We start from the raw sequence: 26,664 nt of genomic DNA, 5'->3' as shown, positions 1-26,664 counted from the left end.
ATATACCTGCATAGGAGATGAAGTTTAGGTTGAATAATAATTTATAACCAAGTAGCCAAACCTTTTTTTTTTTTTTTTAATCAATTTATTCTTTCTTCACATGTCCTCCCTAATGATTCCTCAATCCTGCTTAATTTCCCTAATCAGAGAGAGAAATATGCAGAAACACATAATAAAACTACCTACTCGACATCCAGCCAAGTTTTTCTAGGTATCTCTGTGTCAGCTCTCTCCCTCTGCTGTTACCTTGCTACAAGACAAGGGAGCTCCCCATGGGGTGGAATGTGGAATGTGATACTTTCTAAGATGATGCCAGAGATATACTGGAATTGCAGATAGTGTGTTGAACATGCTTTCTTGAGTTCAGGACTATGTCCCCCCCCTGCAACCCTTAAATTTAACTGTTATTTAAGTAATCTTTAAATTGAACAAATACTTATTTGTGAAGACAGACTGCGAACTCGATATCAGCTTAGAGCCCTGATACAAAGCATCCAGTGTAGAAGGGAAAGCAAATTACTGCTATTTTTCCTTGAGTGAAAGAAAAACAATGTTCAGAGCTGTACAGTACAGAACAGTAGCTGGACAGGTGAAGTGTTGTGTGTAGGATCTCCCTTGGCAGTTGGGGATTGGGTGCTATATGGAGACTTATGTCAGTGTCTGAACCAGTGATTGAACATCTGGTGAAGAGATGGGCTAGCACTAGGAGAACAGGTGTGAGCAATTCATCTGTGTGACTGGAAAAGGTGAACTTGGGTCCCCCTCCCTTTTATCCTTATTAAATAAGGACTAGCAACTGAGGGAGAAATATCTTGATTCAGAGTTAACTTCTCTTTGGAATGTTCCAGCGTGCTCTTGCCTTCAAGATGGGGTAAGCTACTCTTTCATAGTACTGTCCTTGTGATTAATACCTTTCACAAGTCCTCCTAAACTGGTTAGAGGCAGTTTGTTACCTCTTTGCCTGTTACATTTGCATAGCCCCAAGAATTCCATGAGTAGAATAGAGGTGGAGAACATGGTATGCTTTTTATGAAGTTAAGTAGAGGCCAGTCTTGAATTGTCTGCCCAGGAGAACTGTTGGGATGAAATTTATGATGCCTGGTGCATGAAATGTAGATGGAAGTATCTGATAAATGTTGGAAAAAGATAATTTATTTTGTTGGAGGGCTAAACTATCCTACAGTTGTTTGTTACTTGTAGCACTTACAGATGTGCAGGTACTATTTTCTCATGAGATGAGGTATAAAGCAAGATGTTTTCAAATGTTGCAGCTCAGACTGTATAAAATGCAGAAGATCATTTATTGCTCTTTTATGCCTATTCAGAGTAATATATGCTGGATATTACTATTTGCAAGAGAAGATGTGGGTTACTGCAAGGCTGAGGTGTATGTTTATTTTTAGGTTTCAGGTCTCAGGAATTCAACAGGAAAAAAAATCAACTTTTTAGTACTTAATCTTCTCCTTTGTTATATAATTTATTTTATTTTCAGTTGGTTGGAGTTGTTATCAAACATTTGTTACATATCATTTTTGCTAGGTGTCTCGCTCCAACTTATAGGAGGGAGAGGAAGTTCTTTTTATTATCTATATACCTGGTGTGAGATTAAGAAACAACATTTCAAATGTTCGTCCAACCAGTTTATTACAAATCTTAATTAGGGAAATGGGGAAGGGGAGGACAGACACTGTTATGAATTAGGGTAATGGGGAAGAGAAGGACGGCAATAGAAAAGATAGAAAAGAAGAAGCAAGGAGGCTTTATAGGAAGCAAGAGGGAGATAGTCATCACCATGGATCCAGGGAGGTTCGTAGTTCAGTCATTGATCTTTGGTAGTGGGGGTCATCGGGCATTGTTGTTCTGTTGGTGACTATGACGACAACCATGGTGATGATAGCCCCTTTTCAATGGTTCCAAAGTGGTTGAGTCAGCTCTCCTTGGAGTGGCAGCTTCTGGCTCCAGGATCTCAGCAGAAACTCCTTTGTTCCCATCTTCCAGGCCTTGCCAGCAGATAAGAGGGAGCAGGGATGCCCATCTGCATCCTGTTTTTCACAGGACATGATGGTATCAATCCCCAATTTTCCCATACCTAGCTGGAACTGTTTAGTCGCAGGCCAGATCTTCTGCCAGTGAACACTCCTGAGCACTCTCTTCTGGAGGCAAGCAGCTCTGGAGGAAGGGGCTTTCAACTGTTCCCAAGTGATGTCGATTGTCAGACAGTAGCACTCATCACTTGCCTCCTCAACAAATCAATCAGAGTCTTATCACAAGAAATACTTCAGGAAGCAAGCTTTGAGCCAAAAACAAAACAAAACAAAACAAAACACAAAGAAGGATTCTCACACCACCCTGTGGTTCAAAGATTGCTTGAAATCAAGCATAAGCGACCCTCCACAGTGTTGAGGAAAAGAAAAGGGAGGAAAAAAAAACCCAGCAAACAAGCAGGAGGGGAGGAGGAGGAGAAGGGGAAGATAATAGTTATACACCATTACTACAAAGGATTTCTTGGGCTTGGTTACAAATGTTGCCCTGATCTGTTGGACTTGTCCATCATCAGTTGAAGTGGTTACAAAGTACATGGAGGATACAACACATTGTATAAGTTGAGTAAAACATGGAATCATGTAAGATACAAACATAAGAGTTGCAACAACACACAGTAGATAAAACAGGATACGTTTTGACCCATGGGCCACCTGGAAGCCAGGAAAAGAGATCGAAGTCTAGGCTTTTCCAGGTTTGGAAAGGAACATAAGCTATTTTCCGTATACCCTGGGCAATTTGTTTAACAAATTTATCATTATCATCAATCTTTAGACAACAATTAGAATCACTCAATTTGCCACAGACACCACTTGGTGATACTTCAGGAGTGGTGATGCTAATGTTACATAATGAATAAAAGATGTGGGATAAAAGTGAAAAGAGTACATTTGGCAATGACTGTACATTTAACAATAGCCAGTAATAATAATGAATAAGTAGGACAAAGAGAGGTATTTGTGTCAGCTGCTTTCCTCCACCCAGGAACTCCCAGTGTAAGCCAGGATCCAGATGGGAATTCTTCAGAAGACATTGTGGTGTTTATGAATAGCCATACAATATTACATTTCAGTTAATTCACTAAAAGTGTATCTAGTCTAATTTGACAATATGTGGACTTGCCATGTAATGTTTTCTGAGATGATTTAGTGTCTCGAGAACTTTCCACTTGAGCATTTCCAAAACAATTCAAGTGCTGAGAGATACAAATATTAGTTTGGCAAATTCAAGTATTGTTACAGTCTTCCAAATTTTTCACAGGATAGTGTGTGCAGGATGCCCCCACAGTACAAACCATCAAAGAGGGGTAATCCCAGAAACATACACATCTCTTATTAAAACTTAGGCACTTTCCAGCAACCATGTTTTGGATGGAATTCCTGGACTGGTGTGACTCTGAAAAGCATCAGTGCAAAAAGGTTTTATGGTAGATTTCTTTTGTGAGCACATCTAACAGATATTGATGGGTTCCTTTATTCATTTCCCAGTTTGTTAGGAATTTGGAAACACTGTGGAGGAGTTGCATGCAAATCATAATCAGTTTGGTAAAAAGGGGTGAAAGAAGGGGTCAAAAGAAATGGTATCACTGTGCAGGGAGTACCAGTAAGCCAGGATGATCTGTAAAAACCCTGAACCCAGTTGTGAAGTTTAACAGATCCAAGGACTGATACTAATCGCCACCCACAACAACACAAAATATAACACTATTGCAACCAAAAAATGTAATCAAGAGGTACATTCAGTATTCTAGCATGATCAAATCTTCAGTATTTCTCTCACAAAATACAAATAGTTAAAATCAGCTATTAGCCTTTTTGTGTTCTGTCAAGGTCCCACAGGGATCTTCTGTGAAATAAAACAAGACACCAACTTTGCCCTTTCTGGGCATTGTTAACGTGGTTAAAGAAATGAGGAACCAATCCAGCAAGTGTTGATTTCATATTCCTTTTTTGGGGTGTCTTTAGCCTTCCAAGGATATTTGTTAAGGGATCCCGTTAAAGTTAGGGAAACAGGTCTCAGGTTAGCTGAGTCAATTGACACAGTCTGGCCAGGGAGGTAAGAGTGTTTCCTTGCCTTATCAGCCACTGGATCATGACTCACAGGGATAACTGGCAAGAGTGGTGAGGCCGTTGGACAGAAGGTGTTAAATCGAGGATCTTGTTTCCCTTTGTTGTGAGCTCTCTCATGCATCCACCCTTTACCGCCCCCACCCCGCTCACTTGGGAGGGGCGAAGACATCAGTTTTCTAATGGCTTGGATAGCTGTTCTGGTTCCCTGGGAGAGGACCTAGGACCTGGGGTTTTGCTTTCCTCAAGATTCTGGAGCTTTTGTTCTGGCCACCAGTTAATTAATTTCTCTAACCTGACAGTGGGTAATCCATTCATCAAATCTTGTGGAACACCCTTTTGTCAGCCCAGTATCCAGAGACAATTGCATTTATGATCAATATTTCGCCTACCTGTTTTTAATGACAATGAGACCCTTCCAGTCTCACTGAGCTTTGGGTAGGTGGCCTGGGGGCAAGGCTGACTGCTGCAAGTCTTACTTCCCTTGGCTCAAATTTAGTGGAGGAAGAAATCACTGGCCCATATTTTCTTCCATAGTTAACTAACTCTTGGGCAACCTCCCAAGCAACTTGGGTTGCTTGGGCAACCTCCCCCTATGTCCATACTTTGTTTCATGACTGCAGATGGTTGGAGGTTACAGTTCCTTCTAACACTGGCCGGGTTCTCTCTCCCTGAGACATAGCCTCTATTTTTCCTTGCAGTTGTATACCTATAGGTTTTAACGACTCTGGAAGCCCCCTAATTAAAGCAGCCATTCTCTCAGGATCAACAGGCATCATCATAGGTGATTCATGGTGTGGATGCAGCTTTCTATCATACATCATTTGGAGACAAGCAGCCTTTTGAACACTCTCTACTAACTGTTCAGTTGTTCCAGTAATGGCAAGAGGGTCTCCCCCTTCTAAAGGGTTGAGACTACCTGCTCGATAGGCAGCCCTCTGTGTTAAGGACCAGGGAGCACGACTGTTGCCAGTAGTTAAAAATACTCCTGGTCCCCAGTAACCTTCTGCTTCCTTTTTTGTTAACTGGATCTGGTCGCCACCAGTGAGACTCACCCTCCATGCATATTCTGTCTCTGATTCCTTCAGAGAGTGGCTAAAATCTTTCTTCAATTTTGCTAGTTCAGTGGCTGAGAAGGGAATTTCTTCAACATTTATTTGAGGATCTAGATCCTCGCTGTTATCAAATGTATATTCAGTTTTTATCAAAGGACGCAATAGGGCTATTGGAGTTTCTAATTTATCTCGCCTTTCCTGCATTCCTTACAAGGAATCTTGTAAAGGAATTACAAGGAATCAGGTTCCTCCTGAGGAAAAGTTTTTTCTCTAGGCAAACTATGGGTGACAGTATCGCTGGCATGCTTACATGTTAACAGTTCCTTTAAAGCCATTTGCAACAAAGCCAAATTACGTTTCTCTCTTTCTTACTGTTCCTCAAGGTTCACTATTTGATTCTGCAGAGTTTTTACCAATTCCTGTGTTATTTTAACCGATTCCTGCAGTATTTGTATAGTTTGTGTTTCTGCCGAATGCTTTTCATCTCAGAACTCCACGGCTGCTTTTAAAGTAGCCCCGAGTACGACACAAATAAACGACTTTCCTTTTCCAGCTCGGGTACGAGCATTCTTTTGCAGAACACTAATACGGTCCGAAACACTCTGCAAGTTATACCAGTTCTGTCGTGCCCAATCCATACCTGATAAAGAGGGTCGAGCACCATGTTTTTCTAAAAGATCAAATAATGCATCTTCACTTTTTATGGTGTCAATGTTGTCACTCATTTTTCAATACAGTGAAAGACCTACACTAAAGGAGGTGGAGGTGCACGTATTGAAAAGCTCAGGCAACTCATTACCTCTCCCAGGGAGGCGCACAACACCTATTAAACTACACACAAAAAAGTTCAAATTTCACACTTAAGTTACAAAATTCAGAGAGGTCTACTCGAGGAGGCACACACCTATTCAAAATTAATTCACATGCCCCCGAGAGGTATACACATAAACTGTAAAGTTTCAAAATGCGGAGCAGTCTTCTTGGAGAAGGACTCACGTCTAAGTTTTCAAAAATATCGCCCCATGCAAGTCCAGGAAGTACACTCAAAAAAAGTTTCAGACTGTATCTGGAAGGACAGCACTCTCACGGTGGGTATCCTGCCTTCGACTAAGCCATTAAATAAATGTCTTGCTCCAATTTATAGGAGGGAGAGCATCCAGCTCTGGAGGAAGGGGCTTTCAACTGTTCCCGAAGTGATGTCGATTGTCACACAGTAGCGCTCATCACTTGCCTCCTCAACAAATCAATCAGAGTTTTATCACAAGAAATACTTCAGGAAGCAAGCTGTGAGCCAAAAAATAACGGATTCTTACACTAGGCAATACAGTCCTGAACACTCTGGAATGAGAAATTCCATTTGATTCAGCAGTGGTGTGTGCCACTGAATTCAACTGAGGGGTTAGGCCACCTTTAAAATAACAAAAAACAAACAAACAAACAAAAAAAAAAACAACCAAAAAAACCCCCACTCAACTAGTAAAATAAGCTCTTCTATCCACCAGATGACAGTATGGTTCAGTCTTCCATTAGACTCATATATAATTGCATCACAATTACTTTCCATCTGGCAGGGAATAAAAATGTAAAACTGTTCAGGGTGTTGTGATGTGTCATGAAAAGTAATTCTTTTTTTTTTTTACTTTCTGGAAGGCGGGGAAATTTCCCTGCTTGTCTTTGGAATGGAAAAGATACTTCGTAAAATATATGCAGAAATAAGAGGAAAAATATACTTCTGTATATTGGCTTACTGCACTCCAGGTTTTTCTCATTGGAAGTTAATAATAAATATACAAGTGCTATGTTAACCATCTACAATGGCAGGCTGTTTCACTTACATCAGCTAGTGGATTCTAACTTCCTTTAATTAATCCCTTACTCCTTCATAACTTTTGGCTGACTGAGATTGTCAGGTTTATGAGGAGAAACTGAAAATCTGAGTTAACCTTGTAGTGAGACACATATTGAAAGTGTATTGATTGAGCTTCAGATGCATCCTCAGCAAGACAAAGTTTAGAGCAGAGGAATCTTAAAGATTCTGTGGTCTGTAAAAGTGCCCTCACTTTTGCAAAATGTATTAATAATTTTACAATTAGGAAGATGGTAAGGAAGTGGTGGACATATCTATCAGGTCCCTAGCTGAGGAGAGATTCAGCATCTAGTCAACTATCTATAATCTCACAGATGAACTCTTAAGAGCACTACTGTAAGAATGTGAGGTAGTGCAAAAAGCAGCTATAGTCATTGCAGTGGTTGCTTCCCATCAACTGAGACACTGTTTGATCTTCTGTATTAAATGCTATATATTAATGGAATGATAGGATGCCATAGAAAATCAAGCAGTTTATTAATAATGATTCTGGCCTAGTAGATAATGACTGCATGGTACTGTGCTCACCAGGCATGTAACTCAGTGTATCTGGCAGTGCGTTGCCCCGTTATCATCTGGATGTGGTACCAGTATAGCTAGTTTTACAGGAGAAAAGTAATCAGTCTTCTGGTGAAATTCCACTCTGGATTATGTATATTCAAATTTCTACATCCTGCTTACCCTCTCTGCACCACCCAGACAAGGTATCTCTCCTCTTTGCTAGTGAATTAATGATTCTGTAACTTCAAAGGTTGTTATCTGTTGTTTTCCATCACAAACATATGTCAGCCTATTCAGTTTTTAGAGCTGGGCGCAGGCTGTGACTAGCTTCACACAGATGCATGAGAAAGCAAGTAGAAGGGATTCTAAAGAACGGATTCTAAAATTCCTTTTACTAAACATAAGTGTAATCCCTAATTCTATATTCAGGAACTAGCATTTGATTCTGTTGTGAACAGTGCTGATGAACACAGTTGAAAAATTCAGGAATGTAGGTGTAAGTGTAAAGTCATACACAACTTTTTCCTGAATACAACCAGGAAGGGGAGCCCTATGAAACATATAGTTCTTTGGCCTGTTTTTTACAGTGATTAGATTTGACACAGAACCCCAACTCTATCATCTAGAAAAGTATTTATTCCCATTTGCTTCTACTGACATAAGTTTATTTGGCATGATAACTCCCCATAATCCACAGTGCTATGTGTGAATGAATGATCTCTGGGATGTGAAATCCTTTTTATTTGTAATTCCCTATGAAGGTTCTAGGTCCCCATAGGAGAAGACAGAGCTGTTCTACTTTATTAAGTATTCAGACACATTGATCTCATTGGCTCAGATTTAATAAAAAAAGAAAACTATTTTAATGGTTTTACAGAAAGTATTTAAGTTGAGAAAGTGATATTTTGTGACTTCTGAGTGAGAGGGAGGGGAAACACTCTCAATTTCAGTATTCCAAGAAGCAAGAGCCAAACTTCTCCCTAGTTTTACAGAACCACACTGAAGTAAAAAAAAAAAAAAAAAAAAAAAAAAAAATCATAACTAGTCTTGACTTTATGTTCTGTAAAACTGAATGCCTTCAGAATGGAAAGGGAGTTAAAAATAAAACAACAACAAACCTGACAAAAAATGGAGTGGTCTAAACCCATTTTTTATTTTTTTTTAAATTTGTAGTAAGCAGAAGGTATTTGTTGTTATACAAAGATAATCTAAGTTTAGAAGATAAAAGATAAAAGATAAAGACAAAGATAATCTTAGTTTATCCTTAATTATCCTTAATCCTAAACTGAAAAAGCAAATGCTAGAACATAACACCATGTTTCTCTGTAACAGAACCTACTAGGGTGGAATAATATTTTGAATGGACTTACAGTTATTTTAGTTACCTGGTGTTCTGGGTAGGAGGCATTTGAAAGAAATAGAATGACTGCTGCAAATTTTTGAGTCAGGTTGGCTTTTGAGGGAAACAGGCTGTCTGTGATCACAAAATCTTAACCTGCTCCACATACTGTTTCTGGTCAAGTTGAAATTTTCATTGTGGTTGTACTCAAATTTGTTCCTCTAGCAGTTTATGCTGGTGCTTAACCAGTGAAACAAGGGAATGATTTTACATATCCTTAGCTCTACTTAATGTGGGAAAAAAAAAGTTAGAAATGCTGTATCTTTCTTACATCAAATATCTTGGAATCTTTGTTGATCTTTTCCTTTATTTACATTTTCTTGTGCTGAGTCCTATTCTGAGTCCTGGTCTATACTGCTGGGTCTGCATGCTAATAGACTGTGTGTTTTGTTTAGGTGCGACATGAGAACAAATGTGTTGCTCCTGAGAGATGCCCATGTTTTCACAATGGAAGAGAATATGCCAAGGGAGAGACAGTGACTAAGGACTGCAACACCTGGTGAGTCAATGGAACAGTGTTTTTCTGCAGGAAGCCTAATGTATTTCTAAATATGAGGGCTGCTTTGAAAGTAATGCCTCCTATTTTATTACGTTGTTCCATCATGTCAGAAGTGGTTGTTGGTGGTATGGCAATAGAACTTGAACCTTCCATTACATTTGTTGCCATGTTGCAGATGGTAGCAAAGGAGCAGCCTGACAAAATGGCATCTGACATGAAAGTGTGTATGAAGCAAAGGTGTGTCACTGAAAGTGGAAAAAATTGCACGCGTTGACATTCATCAATACTTGCTGAATGTGTATGGAAACCAAGCAGTGGATGTTTGTACAAGAAGGTAGTGAGGCGGTGTGTATCAGCAGAGGCAACAGTAACGTAACAGACAGTAACATCACGTTCTTGATAGCTATGTAAATTCTTATGAGCATGGCATGCAGACTCTTGTTCATTGCCAGCAAAAATACATACCTAATGATGGTGACTGCTGAGAAGCAGTATTTTGTAGCTGTGAATTTGCTCTGTCAAATAGTGTTGTGTTTTTTATATCTGCTGTAGTTTCCATGGAAATTAATATGATGCATTACTTTCAGAACAACCCATATGCATGTGTATATAAACAGTTTTTTCTTTGATGGATCAATTTTGTATGAAGGCAGGATATGTAGTGCAATAATACGTGTTGCTCAGACCAACATCTTCCTTTTCCATGTGGCATAAAGATCAGTACCATATCTGCCAAGTTACACGTGGTGCTTTACAAATAAGTAGCCTATATACCTGTGTAGGTCCTCTATAGGCAGTAGGTAGGGGATTTGCTGCTTCATCTTGCAACACAATAATCAACACAGGAGTTGCTCTGTAGTGGAAGGAACGAAGCCGGCATTTTGTTGTAAAGCAGTTTTGCCATGCTTTCCATGAAATCCTACAAATCAGTCCTTTTTAGGCAGAAGAATTTATCAGCAGAAAGGCCACGATATGCCAACTGTAATATGACAGAAACTCTTCAGGTAAACGTTAGAGATGTAAATGGTAAAGAAGAGCCTCAGGAAAGGTATACTTTATTTGCCTACTGGACATCTTTTGGCTTCTGCCTGGATAGCACACTCACTGTTTTGTATAGGTGTTTTTGCCTTCCATGCGTACTTGTAAAAAGAATAGTACCACTTCATGCAGAGATGCAAGATACCCAAGTGTACAAGGTGTACAGCATCCAGCCAGTAGTGGCATGGAAACAGTGTTCTCTTTGGATTTCAGTTGTTCACATGCATTTTACTCCAAATGCATGTGACCAGCTCTGTGGCACATCTGAGAGATGTGTTTCCATTATCCATTGTACAAAAGCATGGAGTTGGACCAGAGAACCAGCAGCATTAAAGAGTCATTTGTTTTGCTTTGTGCATTGGTCTTTCAGCAACAATAATTTCAAATGTTGCGTTTTTATGTTAGTGGGGCTGATCACAACCAGTTAGATTTTTATACAAGTTTTCATGCTTTTATATAGAAATAGTTCACTTCCAGTGTTTTGGCTGCTTGTTTCTTTTTTCTTTAAAGATGTATGTTATACTAGAAGTCATATAGTATGACTAGGCATGGAGAAAACTGTATGTCAAGGGAGGAAGATGGAGGAGAAGTTGAAATCTGTATGTAGATAGATATACATACAACTGTATGTCTATACTGCAAGTGGGCAAAAGTGACCCAACTAAAATACAGATGCAATTATAATTTTATTGAAAAAGAGGTGAAACACCTTCTCATTGTTGTGATATTTGCATTTCATCATAATTTCCATGCACAGTCTTTTATTTTCAGTCATTCATAAAATCTTTAATCTTAAAATAGTTGTAGCCTTGTTGCTTCATTCTTCTAACCTTTATTTCTGGCAGTGATACTGTAAGTGACATTTCTTCTTAAAGATAGAATTTTTTTCAATGTCAGCATGAAGAAAATGTTAAGAATTGTGCTTTTCTTGTTGGTAAGACCTTCATCTTATTTTAGGTATTTTTTCTTGAATACAGAAAAAAAAAAAGCCTGGAAAATAAATTTATTTAAATAAGGGAGAGTAGAGCTGTTTGTACTGTATGACTTTGAAAAGCTTCATGATATTTCTCAGCAAATATCAAGTCAAATGTCATTTACAAAGTGATATAGGAAATTACTATTGCTTTGAGAATTGAGAAGAATTGAAAGTCTGCAATTTGGAGCTCAGATCTTCCTCTTTTTTTTTTCTTTCTTTCTGTACTTCTTTTGCAGGAGTTCTTATTCTTACTTGTTCCTAGCCAGATGTGGACACCTGCAAATGCAATATATAAGACAGAGGTGTCAGATTTGGCATGTATATTTGACTTGACATATGGGAGACCTTAATTCATGAAGAATGTAATGTCTCCGAGTCTCAGCTAGTGGCAAAATTTGTCATTCTAAGAATCGTGGATAAATAAATTTGGAATAGTGTTTATGAAGCACTACACAAAAGAAATTTGCTTATTTCTTCTAATTGAATTTTGAAAAGCCATATACTTCATAATCTGGCTTTGTACATACATAAAGAATCTTGGTCTTACTCTGCCTATTAGATTTAATAACAAAGGATGTAATAGGCTTCATGTTACTGAAATTTCATTCTTTAAAGAAAATATACTGCACAGTTTTTATTATTTCGTGAAATGTTTTCAAGATTAAACAATTACTCCCAGATTAAAGCAATAGACAATGCAGTTCTGTAACTGTTGCTGCTTCTGTTAGCAATTTGATCTTGGGAAAGTACCTTAGAATTATTATCCCACAGCTTTTACATTTGTAAAGTAGGGATAGAATTCCCTTTTCCCCACCCTTACGGAGCTTGATTAGAAAATCCTCAGGGCAGTAATAGTGTCTATCTGTTATCATTTATGAGGGATACTCTGAAAGTAATGCCTCCTATTTTATTAAGTTGGCCCTTGATGTTAGAAGTGGATGTTGGCAGTATTGCTGTAAAGCTTGAACCTTTCTACCAGAATTCCGCTACATTTTGTTGCTATGTGACAGATGGCAGAAGAGGGACATTCTGACAAAATGGCATCTGTCTGTGTGTCTGGAAAGGCATACAAAGCAATGTTGTGGAATTTAATTCCTCCATGAGGCAAAAATTGCACCCATCGACATTCATCGACATGTGCAGAATGTACAGAGATCAAACAGTGGATGTTAGCACAGTGAAGTGGCTGGTGGGCTTATTGATTTTATTATTATTATTTTTGCTCAGTCTCCTGCTAGCTAGCAAATCAATTTATTCATTTGGAATGAATCCCTTTCAGACCTGCAGATCTAGCAGTAAGGCTTGTGAATCTCCATAATATTTCCAGAAAAGGCAGGAGGCTTGGGTAGATGCCATGAAGAAGTATCTTCTTATCTTTATTTCTCCTTTTCCCTTATTTTAATGTGAGGCTTATGGTATTTACTTCCTTGAAGCTTATTTTGTAAAGGTACTGTGCAAAACTTAGGTTATTAGGTGTCATAGCAACAAAAGGCTTGCTGCCTTTGTGAATAATAAGAATCTTGATCTATTTTTTCTGTTACACTATTATAATTATATGCTTCAGTATAATTGAGTTTATACTAAGGTGTTTGTTTCCTTAAAGAAAGGAGGAGCAAGAAGAAAGAGAATACCACACACACACACACACACACACACAAAGAAAAAAAAAAGAAAGGAAACAAAAAGAATGCAGTCAGTTTCATCATGACATCGTGGTTTTTGTAGTTCAGCCACTAGAGCAAAATAGGTAGAATGATATGAAAACTTAACTTACTGCCTGATTTATCTTCAGAATTCCCCATGCTGTGAAAACATGAGGTATCTTGCTTTGCTTTGCCATTTTTTCTTCCATATTATTCCATGTTTAGCTTGTGAGGAATCTAGCAGGTGTTCAATAGACATTACTGGCAAGATATATAGGCAAGAAGCCACTAGTGTATCTCCTTTCAGAATTAGGCATACTCTTATCACATCTTCTATCACATAAGAGGAAGTTTAGGTTGGAGTTCTATTTATTTCTAGCCAAATGTGAATTCTCTTATACAGAAAATGTTTGGATTTCACCACCATAGGAGACCTCAAAAGATGTTATCACACTGACATTCCTCAGAAAGTGTATGAACTATTGAGGTACAGAAAAAATAAATATTTCTATCCATATGTGTCCTATTATTAGACTGTGAGGTAATGCCTCCAATTACTAGGGTCAAATAAACTATCCAGAAGAATGAACTTCATTTCAAAATAGATACACCTCTTTGGAAAAGGATGTTATTAAACTTAACTATAGACTCTGAACAAAAGCCACAGGGCAAACTGAGTTATAGTCCTGGTTACTTAGTCTCCAAAGTTGGTTACTAGAGTAAACACATTCTTTGTCATCATCAAATATTAAATTTACTACTGTTCTAGCTTTCAGTGAGGAAAAATTGACAGTACTGCAAAAACAGTAAAAAACAGATTTGCTAATATTAAAAACAGGTTTGCTGTTATTAAATTTTATATTTAACCTGTAATTTTCCTTAGAGGTTAATCAAACTGTTTTTCTAAGAGGATACTGTAAGAAGAGCAGGATATCTAAAATGAGGTGCTAACAGTATTATGAAATATTCCAACAGGGTCTGTTTGGGCCTCTTTTTGTAATGAAGAAATTCAAAAAGCATGTATTCCTACGTGCAGCTTGTAAAAACAAAACAAATAAAAACTCACATATTCTTTAAGTGTTGAACGTGTTAATGTGCTGTTTCTGCACTTAATGTTACTGAATGGTACATTATGCTCATGAGTGAGTTGATCATTTGGTTCATAATAGCATAATTGAAGGCTGTCTGGGTAAGGATGCCAGTAGCCCAGGAGCAGAGCCTTCTCAAGGCTGAAGCCAAAGTGGATCTGCTGGAGATGCACCTGAGGATGGACATCAGAGAAAAGTGTGTAAGTTCCTCACAGCTGCATCTGATAGACAGATTAAAGACACATAAGGAGACTTTATTCCCATGTGGTCTGCAGTAGGATCCTCTATGACCTGTGCCCAGCAAAAAGAAGGGAATGTTCAGATCAAATCTCACCCTGGGGAATTTCATTATTTGCCCAGAGAATACCACAGGTGAAAAACTGAAACAGCTTCCCTCTCCCCAAACAACAGCCAGCAAACCTGAAAATGGCCTGCAAGAAAAATTTTCAGAGATATTTTTATACTTTTATTTCCAGTTCTGATTACTGGGAATATTTATACTCATTTTTCAAAAAATGTGCTACTTTGATGTACTAGGCAAAAGATTTCTTGGTGTCAATTTAATTCAGATCAAGAAAAACATTAGTAACTCAGCATGTAAAATAGACAAAAGAGTAGAAAATTCTGTTATATGAGAACATCAATAATACAGTACAATATACAGCTGAAGAACATATGGAAAGTTAATAATGTACAATTGTGCACCTTCTGTCCAAAACTATTTCCTGCAGGGGAGCTTGAGAGATGAGTTAGGTTTTAACATCACTACTTCCACTGTGAGTTAACAGAATAGCAGAGAAAGTTGTTCTGTTCATAAAGCCTTGTTGCATGTGCTTCTTACTATGGATGGATCACAGACACTTCAGTTTATTTCAGATTTAAAGAAAGCTGATCACAAAGAAAGTCAAACTGAACTATCAGCTTTTTGCATTTATAATCAACCCATTTTCAGCACAGAATCTGCATCCCTAATTATGTTTGTGCTTACTGCTTACTGCAGAATTTTATCACTGACACCTGCTTATAAAACTTGGACTCCAATTTTCTTATCAAATATCTTGATGAGAAACACACTTCAGTCATTAACAAAGTTTTGGGTTCAGAGCAGAGGTGCCACCTTTCTCATATGAAAGTAGATTAGACAGTATTCCTGCGTTACGGATGTACAAAGGCTCAAAATCCGTTTTCCTCTCTTAATTATTTGTCACCTATGTTTCTTTATTTTCAAGTTTTTGTTTTGAAGAACTGGAAAAATACTTAAATATGAAAAAGTTCTGAACACACTTTATGCTGAAGAACCAACTCTTTTTAAAATACATTGAACTTAGGGGCCCCTAAAATCTTTGTGTGCTGTTCAACACATTACTGGTGTATGACAAGTAAAACTAAAAAGCTCTTTCAGATGGTGAAAGGTCATTATTTTGTATCACTGCTTGTTGTGTGTCCCTTGGAGATTCATCAGTTCATGAGCTCCTGGAGGGAGATACTTTCACTGTCTCACTTTTCCTCTTTACACTTTACATTCTTTTACTTATTTTATACATTGCAAGTAATGATATAAATGCTAAAGATCATTCATTTTCCTCTGTTGCAGTGTGTGTCATGGTCGAAAGTGGGAATGCACCAAAAATATCTGTGATGGTACCTGCACTGTTATTGGTACAGCTCATTATTTGACATTTGATGGAATGAAATACAAGTTTCCAGGAGAATGTCAGTATGTATTAGTTCAGGTAAGAATATGTCAAGTGCCTAACCCATGATGCCTGTGTATTACACCAGAGAAATCTAGCATTTGCATAAGCCACAGTATCACTGTCTTGATCACTAAGCCAGATGCATGGCAGAGGAGAGCAGTTTATCAATGGCTTCAAAAGTACCTTGAGAAATTAGAAGATTACATCACAGTATAGAGAAGTGAATTAGGATTGTGGTGTGTCTAACTGGCAGCCGTAAAATGTGTGACTGTAGTGTGTTATGGAGGAACAATCCAAATCTCATTTCTAGATGCCCATTAGTCAGTCCTTTTTCCCTTTCTGCTCACCTCTTCATCCTCTACTACTGACTTACTGAGTCAGACTTCTTCAGAATGCATTAGAAAAGTATTTAGTGAACACTCTCTAAATGCTTCCAAAGCACAGACTCTGCTTGTTTACTTTGGCAATATCACTGTTTCATGCACAAAACTGGATTAAACTACTCATTTTCCTCACAGCAAAGTGGAGGGTGAATAAATACATACACACTAACTTTAGTCTGTGATTTATGGGAGCTGTCAAATTTGGAGAGTTAAATGAAATTAAGGCAATTACAAATGCAAATCATTATATATTAAAAAGTCTGTGTTCAAAAGAAGAATTTATTTTAAAATTTGGTCTAAAATAGATGGATCTGCTGTTAATTTATATAATAGCCTTCTGCAGTTAAAAATTGTCCTGTTCCATTGATTTCCCCCAAAGAGCCTTTGAATGAAGTACCTTTCTCCTTGAAATTCTTCTTGGACAGAAAAGTGTCATCATTGCGTCTTTGGCTGGATTTTTGAAATATGTTTCCACTTTGATACCAGCTGTACTACCATAGAAGGCTGATGGTCCTGATGCTAGTGAGAGCTCAGTAATACTATTATCTTAGGGACAATAAGAATATACACTACTACAAGACTATTTAAAATATCACTGACTGAGTGTGCATCATTCTTGAATAGGTGAACCCAAACCTCTATTAATGCTAATAGATAAATTAATTGATGTAGGAAAAATGGACATACCAGCATATATTTTATTTGCCACATAGATTACTTTGAGTATTATGTAGGTCACTCTGAAGGTTATGCCTCTGATTTATCTCCGTATAAACTATAACAGATACAAAGCACAATAGCACTACTTCATAGAACAAATTCTCAGCCACAGAAAGCTATTTCTCGACATGTTTACTGCTATTGACTATGAATCTTCACTAGTGGTGAACAAGAACTTGCAAACCATAATTATAAAAATCTGCACCTACAGAGGTGACACAATGTCTCCATTGCCACTGCCTAAACACAGCACCCCACTGCTTCAATGTGTTCCCATCCCCTGTTTGGTCCCCGTAAATGTTCAGCAAGTATTGATGAATGTCAGTGGGTGCAATTTTTTCCTGATGGAGAAATTCAGTTTCACACCCTTACTTCAGTCCATGTCAGCTGCCATTTTGTTGGATTACCATCTGTTACCTTTGTCTCACATTTGTGAGAAAGTCCAACCTTTACTGCAATACCACCAACATACACCTTTGACATTGTAATAATATATTGGAGGCATTACTTTCAGAGAAGCTCTCATATTTGAGACTTCCTTTTTCTCTAGACATCTGCATGTGTTTCTAAAATGTCCATATCAATGATTTACTAATTTATTTTTGTCTGATAGGATTTTTGCAAGAATAACTCTGGGACATTCCGGATACTGATTTCAAATGAAGGATGCAGCTTCACCGGTGAAAAGTGCACCAAAAGGGTTATCATTTTGTATAAAGGTGGAGAAATAGAGTTGCTTGATGGAAATGTATGTAAGCTTCTCTTTCTTTCCTTTTTTTAAAGAGTTCATTATAATTTTGGAATGTTTGGTAACTTTAGGTACGAATAATCTCATGCTCAGTGGTTCTTGAAAACTGTATCACCAAATGAACAAATTAGTAGGATTATAATTATTGTATTACTATAATTAGCCTTTTTGCTTACTGTTACGATCAGAAAAGTCAACATAGTGGAAGGGTGATACAGGAGCATAGTAGCAAAGGAACTAGCGTGAATGGAATAGTGTTACATTGGAAAAGGAAAGGCGCTCACCCCTCTTTGAAGATCTAGGCTCACAGGGAAAACTACATAAGGGAGGGATCTCCAATCAGAGATCCTTCCCCAGTGGCAGTCAGCCCTTAAATGAGGTCTAAGAGAGGTGGAGCCAGGCTCCACCCCTTCTAATCACACAGGTGAATTACCTTCACCTGTGCTCTTAGGGCTGATGGGTCCTTTCCCCAAATGCTCAATCAGTGTTTCAGGCCATGACTCAACAGTTACCTTAGATTTACTATTTTGGCATTTCTGCTTGATGCTGATAAGATCTCAGTTTAAAATGATGTTCAATGAAACTCATATGAGGAAAGCTCTTTTTAAATATGAGAGGTCTAAGACTATTTCAAGCATGCTTAAATATAAGGAAGAGCTAAGTAGTGACTGTTCTGTGACCAGTAAAACTGCGGACCAAATATAGCTGTCTGAAGTACTTAGCACATATGAAGAAAAGAAATCATGGCTGAAACATTTATGCTGTGAAACTATCTTTCCTCTTTTTGAACTGTCAAGTGGAAAATTGATAGAACTGCAATTCTCTCCCCACCCTCCCTTTTCCAACTAACAAACAGTGAAGAACTGATGAAGAGTCACTTCTACCTCTCATGCCGTTCCATGAGAGGAAAGAAGTTTTCTAAAAGGTGGATTTCAGCTCTGTGTTTCTATAGCTGTTAAGACTATCTGCGTGCTAACAGAACTACAGTGAATTACAATGTTTCAATTGCTCAGTTTTCAGAAGTACTGTCTAAACTGGCATCTGGACCAGAAAACTCCAAAAAATGTTCTCCATGTTATATGAAACCACTCTACCTTTTCCTTGTTTTGAGTAAGCAGACAAAGTTGAACCAGGTTTTGCATAGTCTGCAAGTTGCCTATAAATTGCTGAGTGTCACTGGTACTTGGTAGAAACATAGAAAATGCAATCATATTTAAGAATGTCTTTGCAGTGGCCCTTGACAGCAGGTGATCTGCCTAGACTTTTGGGTGCTGGAGGAATGAGCACATATCATTTTGTTTGCCCAACCAATTCTTTACTTCTGCTGCCTAAAGAATCTTCTACTTTAATGAGTACAAACAGTAGTGCAGGGCTCAGTCTGTAAAATCAGATGTCAATAGTTCATAGGCTGGTTCGGCCCGGTTCCATGACCAGTGGGGCAGAGTGATCTGCAGATCCATGCCTCCAGAAAAGAGAAACAGGCAACCCCAAAATAATTGAAAACAGCGGCAACGATCTGAGGTGAAACCTCAGAAATGCAGAAGTGACCTACAGTTACTGTTGCCACTGCTGAAACACACCACCTGGCTGTGCTGACATCCACTCTTTGGGTCTCCATAAACATTCAGAAAGTGATGGTGAAGGTGTAGTGATAAGAAGGAACTCAATTCCACACCTTTGCTTTATGTGTACTTACATATCAACTTCCATTTTGTCAGACTGCCTCTCTGCTCCCTCCTGATGCATGGCAACAGACTGTAATGGAATATTGGTGGGAAGCTTCCACCTCTACTGCCATGCTACCAACATCTGCCTCTGATATCACAGGCCAACATAAAACAATAGGAGACATTAGTTTTAGGGCAGTCCTTGCATAATATACAATACAGTTAATGCATAAGTATCAAAACATTTTGACTTTTAATATTCTTATTAAAGGATTAAAATAAAATAGCAACAAAAACATACAATTATTGGGATATTTGACCATGTTCTGTGAAACTAATCTGTCTGTCTGGTTTGATAGCAGTGGTTGCAATTCTTAATGAGATCTCAAGGCGTTCATGAGAAATTTTTGAGAAAATGTTACTATTCACATGCTTCATCATTGAAAATTGTCATTCACAAATGTACATATTGCCAAAAAGAGATGACAAGAGTGAGGTCTGATTTTGAAGCAAAATATATTTTTTGTCCAATAAGATATGTCCCATGAAAGCATGGCAAAGAGAGATGAACAGATTTTTGAGTTGAACATCTGATTGCAACTTGTACAGTTAACAAATGCACAGTTAGAAGGGTGGCATGGGTAGTGTTAGGATAGTGTTTTACAATTTTATAGTTAGAAAGATTATCACCTTGGAAAGAGACAATCAAAAATGAAATACTCCCCCACACCCTAAGCTCACAGTAGAAAACTCCAAAGGGAGGAACTTCCAGTCAGCCTTTAAATGGGATCTAGTAGGGGTGGAGCCAGGATCCACCCCTTTTGGTCTCACACAGATGAATTGCCTTCACCTGTGCTCCCATGGCTGACTCAGTCCTTGCCTCCGGTGATCAATCAGTGGTTTAAGCCATGACTCAACAGTTTCCATGCACTCCACCCCTTCACGGCATGAATCAATGATTGAATTAGCTAGAGGATGAGCCTTCCCTAATACAGAGATCCGACACATTGTGATGCTTATACAATTGACCGTTGTGATGCAGGTTGACACAATTTAAGATGAGTGATGATCAGTGCATGGTAGAGGTTCATATTCTTTCATGTCAGTGTTTGGCCATATTACTGGAGGCATTCTGTCATGTGGTGCAGAATCACAGAATCACAGAATTGTAGGGGTTGGAAGGGACCTCCAGAGATCATCGAGTCCAACCCCCCTGCCAAAGCAGGTTCCCTACAGCAGGTCGCACAGGTAGACATCCAGGCAGGTCTTGAACATCTCCAGAGGAGACTCCACGACCTCCCTGGGCAGCCTGTTCCAGTGCTCCGTCACCCTCACTGTAAAGAAGTTCTTGCGCACATTCGTGCAGAACTTCCAATGCTGCAGTTTCCGTCCATTTCCCCTTGTCCTGTCACCATTCACTACTGACAAGAGTCCAGCCTTGCCATTCTGCCCCCCACACCTTAGATACGTATAGACCTGGATCAGGTCCCCTCTCAGTCTTCTTTTCTCAAGACTGAACAGACCCAGTTCACTCAGCCTTTCTTCATAAGAGAGATGCTCCAGGCCCTTCACCATCTTCGTGGCCCTCCGCTGGACTCTTTCCAGCAGGTCCCTGTCTTTTTTGTACTGGGGAGCCCAGAACTGGACGCAGTACTCCAGATGAGGCCTTACCAGGGCAGAGTAGAGAGGGAGGATCACCTCCCTCGACCTGCTGGCCACGCTCTTTTTAATGCATCCCAGGTCCATCCTATGCTTCATCAGTCCCATGTAGACCATCGCTGGGTGTCACACGTGATCTCACAGCAACACTGGAACTCTTTGATGGCATTTTGTTCCTTCTGTTGATCCTAGAGGCTCAAAGACTCATGGGGAGTAATACAGATACTTCAGGGGTACCAGGAGGGGAAGGTCCAGAGCAAGATACAGGCTGCATTTCTATCCTGGATCAACACTTTGGCTTGTACTGGGGCATGCCCTGGCTGCTTATACCAGACCCTTTGGCCAGATACCTGCTGCTGCACAACTATGTCAGGCACCAAAGGGGGTGTCCTGATCTGCCATAGCGACATGATGGGGGTCCCTTTAGCAGTGAAGTTTGGAGTGTTGACCACAATATCAGTAGGCTATGTGCCAATTACTGGAGGGACTACCGAGCTTCCACCTTCAATAATCTCCCCCAAGTAGGCCACATCACTTCGGTCCTACCTGCACCTTCCAAGGTGATTTTATTCTATGGGTACCTGGTTCTAAATTCTCAGGGGCAGGGAGCAGAAGATTATTTTTGTTGCCAATTTGGGGTCTTACCTGATGATCAGTGCCCATAATTTGGATCCTAATTGGGGAGGCCCATGTTGTCTGTAGCATTTTCAGGGCACAGGGTCTGCTATCTCTAGGTCTTTCATTCAGGTCTTGCAGGGCTTCATAGAGACTTTTTGCCCACCTCTGTGGGAACTGAGAGTCTGTCTTCAGGGCAGCCTTAAGAATATTGTTATAATGTCCAATGAGACCTGCCCCTGTTGGATTATGTGGCAGGTGAAATTGCCATTTGATGCTGTTTTCTTCTGCCCAATGTTGTATCATCAGTCCAGTAAAATGAGTCCCTCGGTTGCTCTCGATGACTTGAGGTGCCCTGTAGGCATCAGCTTAGTAAGTACCTTGATGGTATATCCCTGGTTTGCTCTCGCCACTGGATAAGCCTTTATTAACCCACTTGCTGTTCCAATGCAGGTCAGGGCATATCTCACCCCCTCAGACTGAGGGAGAGGCCCAGTGTAATCAACCTGCCATCGCTGAAGAGGATTGTGTCCTCTAGCAAGATGGGCTGTTGTGTTGGGTAACAATCTCGGTCACATCTTGGAGCAAGCATCACAGTCACTGCATGCCTGTGTAAGGTCAGATAGTTGTATGGACAGCTGACTGTATTGTCTTTTGTCCAGCATAGCTGTCAGTCAGCCATAGCTTCTGATGTAACTAACAAGTGATGTTTTCAGATGGTGAATTCTCAATCCATTGAACCTGGGCCAGTGTGTCCGCTTCATCATTTCCCAGTGATTGTAGTGGTTGGTGACCAGTAACATGGTAGTCATAGTAGACTGGCAGTGAGCCCTTAAGGAGCCCTTGGTTTAGGAGAGATAGAGCCAGGCAAATTACAGGTGAATTGCCTTCACTTGTGCTCCCAGTCATTGCCTCAGGTGAGGATGTGACTCAACAGTTCCCATACACAACTCAATACATTCCATTAAAAAAAAATATTAGGTATTATATTTATATTCACTGAAAATGAAGTTGCAAGTTATTTATTTTGGCAATCTTAAAACCTATCCTCAAATTCCTTTATCAAAACAGAAAGCACAGTTGCATATTTTTTGCTGTTCAGAGTAGGAAGGTGGGAGGAGTGAGCAGATGACTCTGTGGTTCTCCACTACCTGCCGGGTTAAACCACAACCTATCAAGAAAAGGGAAACCTATTATGACCACAGCCATTGAAATGGGATCGAAAGAAAGTATTTTAAAATAATGCCTCAAGTTTCCATTAGCTGCAGGGTGGAAAGGCACACACCGGAAGTAAAATGAAGAGACATCAAAAGGAACCTGTCAGGGCTTTTCCTGTTGGAGTAAATGGTCAGAGAAAAACCAGCTTCCTGACTTAGGAATCAGGCTTTTCAGTATAACCATGCGTGGGTGTCTCTGTTTGCTTTACACCTATACCAATCCAGCTTTTTTTTTGCAACCTGCCTCAGGAGCACAAAATTTCCCTTTCCCTTTTTTAAATAATAATAATAATAATCATCATCATCATTATTATTATATAATTATTATTATGATAAAAAGGATTATTCAATGAACAACTACAAAATATTTAACTGTTCATTAACTGTATATACCTGGCCCTCTTTATAAACCCTACTTCAGTTTTGCAAATTTTTTTGGGTGTTTCAGCTTTCAACTTTCTCTTAGTAATGACAATACCTCATTCAAAGATGCAGAAATGCGGTGAGTCTGAAAGACTGTACTTTCATCCCAATTTGCTCTTCAGAAGCTTTACTTTTAAGGAACTAACTTATCAACAGCAGCTTTTCTGAGTAGAGGCAGGCATGTAATTAGTCTTGTATACATCATTTCTTTGCAGTTTTGCAAACCCTCTTAGACTATCTCTGTGGTGTCTATAAGCTGTCTGTTCTCTGGCAAACACCATGGTTGGACATAACCACTGTTTATATGAGTTCATGTTATGCCCTACTGGGAAAATGATGTAAGTGAAAAAGAAAATCATTGGTAATACGATATGTTTTTCTTGTTCAGGTAAACATTAAGGTATCTCCTAAAGACAGCAGTGACTTAGAAGTCATGAAGTCTGGCCGTTATTACATCATTTTACTGAGGGAAAGCATTACTGTGACATGGGATCTTGCCATGGGAGTCTCAGTTATCTTAAAAGCCAATTTCAATGTAAGTGTTTTTTGCTTTAATTCTTACTCTCACTAAAGAATGAACTTGCGTCCTCTCTTGTTGATAGCAGTTTTTAATGCAGACATGCATTCCTTTGCAAAGATGGATTCCCTTGAAGTATTAGCTACGTGCTTGAAAATGAAGAGTTTTTTTTGTGATACACAAGGGTTGCTTACTTTACCTGGTGCTTCAATTGTAAAGGCTAAATTTTCTGTCTTTGGAGATGAGCTAGGATGATGAATGCTATGGTGCCTAACAGTAACTCCGCTTTCAAAGACTGAGAAAATTTATTTCATTTCTTTCACAAGAGGAGCTGTGTAGGGAGCCAGGTTCACTAGTGATGGTGACTGGACAATCATCTTGAGGAATAAAATAGGGTCATATGTAAACTTCCTGGTCCTGGCCCAAACAGACCCAACAGGCACCACTAGTCAGAATTGTCTTCTCACCTCCCTGAAGACATGGGAACAGGCTAGTCCTACTTTCAGCTAAGCAGAGTGGGAACTAAATATCCCTCATGTCAGTCTGTGTATGTTTTAGGGAATTTGACAAGGACAGGGATAATTCAGATTTTAAGACTGGTGCCTTTAATGCACTGGGTTAAAAAGACTTCTAAACAAAACTCTGAGCCAGCCTATAGATGTATCATTTATGTATTTTGTATTTCTTTCCCTGCAAGGATCAAGTGTGTGGTCTTTGTGGGAATTTTGATGGAATCCAAAACAATGACTTGACCAGCAGCAATGAACATCTTGAAGTGGATCCAGTTGATTTTGGAAACTCTTGGAAAGTTAATACACACTGTGCTGATGTCGAAAAGGTGATTGTGAATGAGCTGAAAAGTAATTAATACTGTTTACAGTATCACTTAGGAGTGCTTAAAGAGCTCTGAAGGAATAGAAATAAACAAAAATGAACTCTTATAATTTTTTGAAAAAAATTTTTTTTGAAATCTGATTAAAGATCAATTAATTATTTTAATGCCTCTAGGCATCTTGGCTTTAGATGAATGTTAACATAGCCAGTCTGAAAGGTAAAGACTTCATAGAGTTTGCCAGTCTAGATGCTAGAAATCCAGGTGTAACTAGAAATCTCATGGTGAAACTCACTTTAAAAAAAAATCAGCCAGATGTAATTTTCAGACAAAAAGAATTCACATAAATGTTTCATATTTTTCCATCCAAACTTCTGTATCCCATATCTTAGTTAATCCATTTATGAACTGTTCAATGCATAGACTAGTTTCTTTCTGTATTATTTTTGATGTTATTTAGAGAGCATTCTGTTATTATTTTCGGATTAGAGAGGCATGAACAGAAAAGGCAAGGTGCAAGAGTGAATGTAAGACCTTTTTTGCCATGTTATTGTCTCACTCCAATTTATAGGAGAGAGAGGAGGTTCTTTTTAATATGTGTATACCTGGTGTGAGATTAAGAAACAACGGTTCGAATGTTGGTCCAACCAATTTATTATAAATCTAATTAGGGAGACGGGGAAGGGAAGGACGGCTACTATTATGAATTAGAGTGACAGGGAAGGGAAGGAGAGTGATAGAAAAGATAGGAAATAAGCAAGAATTACATGAAGCGGGTATAGTCACCGCCAGGATCCAGCAGTGGTCCCGATGCACGCCATTTTGAAGGTTTGAGGCAAAAGCACAAGGGGAGAGCAACAGCAGTGTGACTGGCCTTGGGCAGCAAGCAGGTAGCAAGAAGAAGTCGCAGAGTCAGTATGAGAGAAAGCAGCAGGACTCAGGTAGCAGGCCCAGGAGAGTCCATCAGCATGCAGGATTTCCATAGTGAGGAATCTGATGGCAGACAGCTTTGTTCTTTTTCAGCATGCAGGTAGAGCGCAGAGCAAGTCCAGGAGGGAGAGAGGCAGGTTGTAAGGCTTCTCATGTCAGAAACCTCCTCTTCGTGAGGAATCTGTTGCCAGAAAACCTAACCTCGTGGTTGTGGGTCCCCTTTTTATCCTTCTTCTTCTGCCATCGTGGCATTCCTGGGTGCTTGGGCAAGAATCATGTGCAGCACCTCCTGAGATGGCCATCTTCCTTGAAATAAGCCCACACAAAAGACTGCTTCTTGGCCATTAATCTGAGGCTTATCTCTCTCTCGTTGCCCCGGTCTTGTCCATCTATGTCCCTCAGACAAAGGATTTCTCAACACTTGACCAAGACTTGCTTGGACTTGTCCATTTGTGTCCCTAGCAAGCTTTGAGACAATGATGTAAAAGAATAGTCTCTTACAGTTATTACTGCTTCTGAATTTTGAGAAGCTTAACTGCTATCCAAAAGTGTTACCTAAGTCCTTGTCCTGGAGATAATGTGTTATTGATGTACTAGTTATGCTACATGTGAGAGTGCACTTTTCACAATTTTTCAAGAAATTGAAAAATAAATTTGTCTCAAGCTCTCAAATAATATGTCCAAAAGTATTTCCAAACCCCAAATTTTGGAAACAATTCAAAGACAAATTTTTTTATATTTAAAAAGTGGAATTTTTCATTCATATGATGCCTTTAAGGCTGAAAACTTTGCCTCAAAAACTGGCCTATATTTTCAAAGGGAGGAAGAAAAGGCCTTTTTAGATTTTTCCTCAAAATATTTAAATAATTAGAAAACAAAAGTCAATATTTGTTTTTGATCACATGGAATTTTGAGTTGGTTTACTTATGTGCAGTGACATAACTTCAGTGTTATCTTCCTTTCTATTCATTCATATAAATATATACATGTATATAAATAAATATACATAAATATGAATAAATATGTTTATGACTTGACTGGAGAACAGGAGAAATTATGGCAATGAGGAGTGAGATGTGCA

General features: G+C 39.0%; 1 protein-coding gene across 1 annotated transcript in view; it reads left to right on the top strand.

Moving 5' to 3' along the window:
- Nucleotides 1-26,664, top strand: part of VWF (von Willebrand factor) — a 148,968-nt gene that overhangs the window by 42,656 nt on the left and 79,648 nt on the right. The window contains exons 19-23 of the mRNA XM_042889450.1: nt 9,327-9,430; nt 15,770-15,908; nt 17,589-17,723; nt 23,693-23,839; nt 24,519-24,659. Of these exons, the coding sequence (XP_042745384.1) occupies nt 9,327-9,430; nt 15,770-15,908; nt 17,589-17,723; nt 23,693-23,839; nt 24,519-24,659 (666 nt within the window). The remainder of the gene's footprint in view (nt 1-9,326; nt 9,431-15,769; nt 15,909-17,588; nt 17,724-23,692; nt 23,840-24,518; nt 24,660-26,664) is intronic.

The sequence above is a fragment of the Lagopus leucura genome, unplaced genomic scaffold (assembly GCF_019238085.1).
Source record: "Lagopus leucura isolate 7727_CA_CO unplaced genomic scaffold, USGS_WTPT01 Super-Scaffold_100159, whole genome shotgun sequence".
Taxonomy (NCBI): domain Eukaryota; kingdom Metazoa; phylum Chordata; class Aves; order Galliformes; family Phasianidae; genus Lagopus; species Lagopus leucura.
The sequence above is the reverse complement of the archived record's forward strand: the minus strand, read 5'-3'. Positions and strand labels throughout refer to the sequence as shown.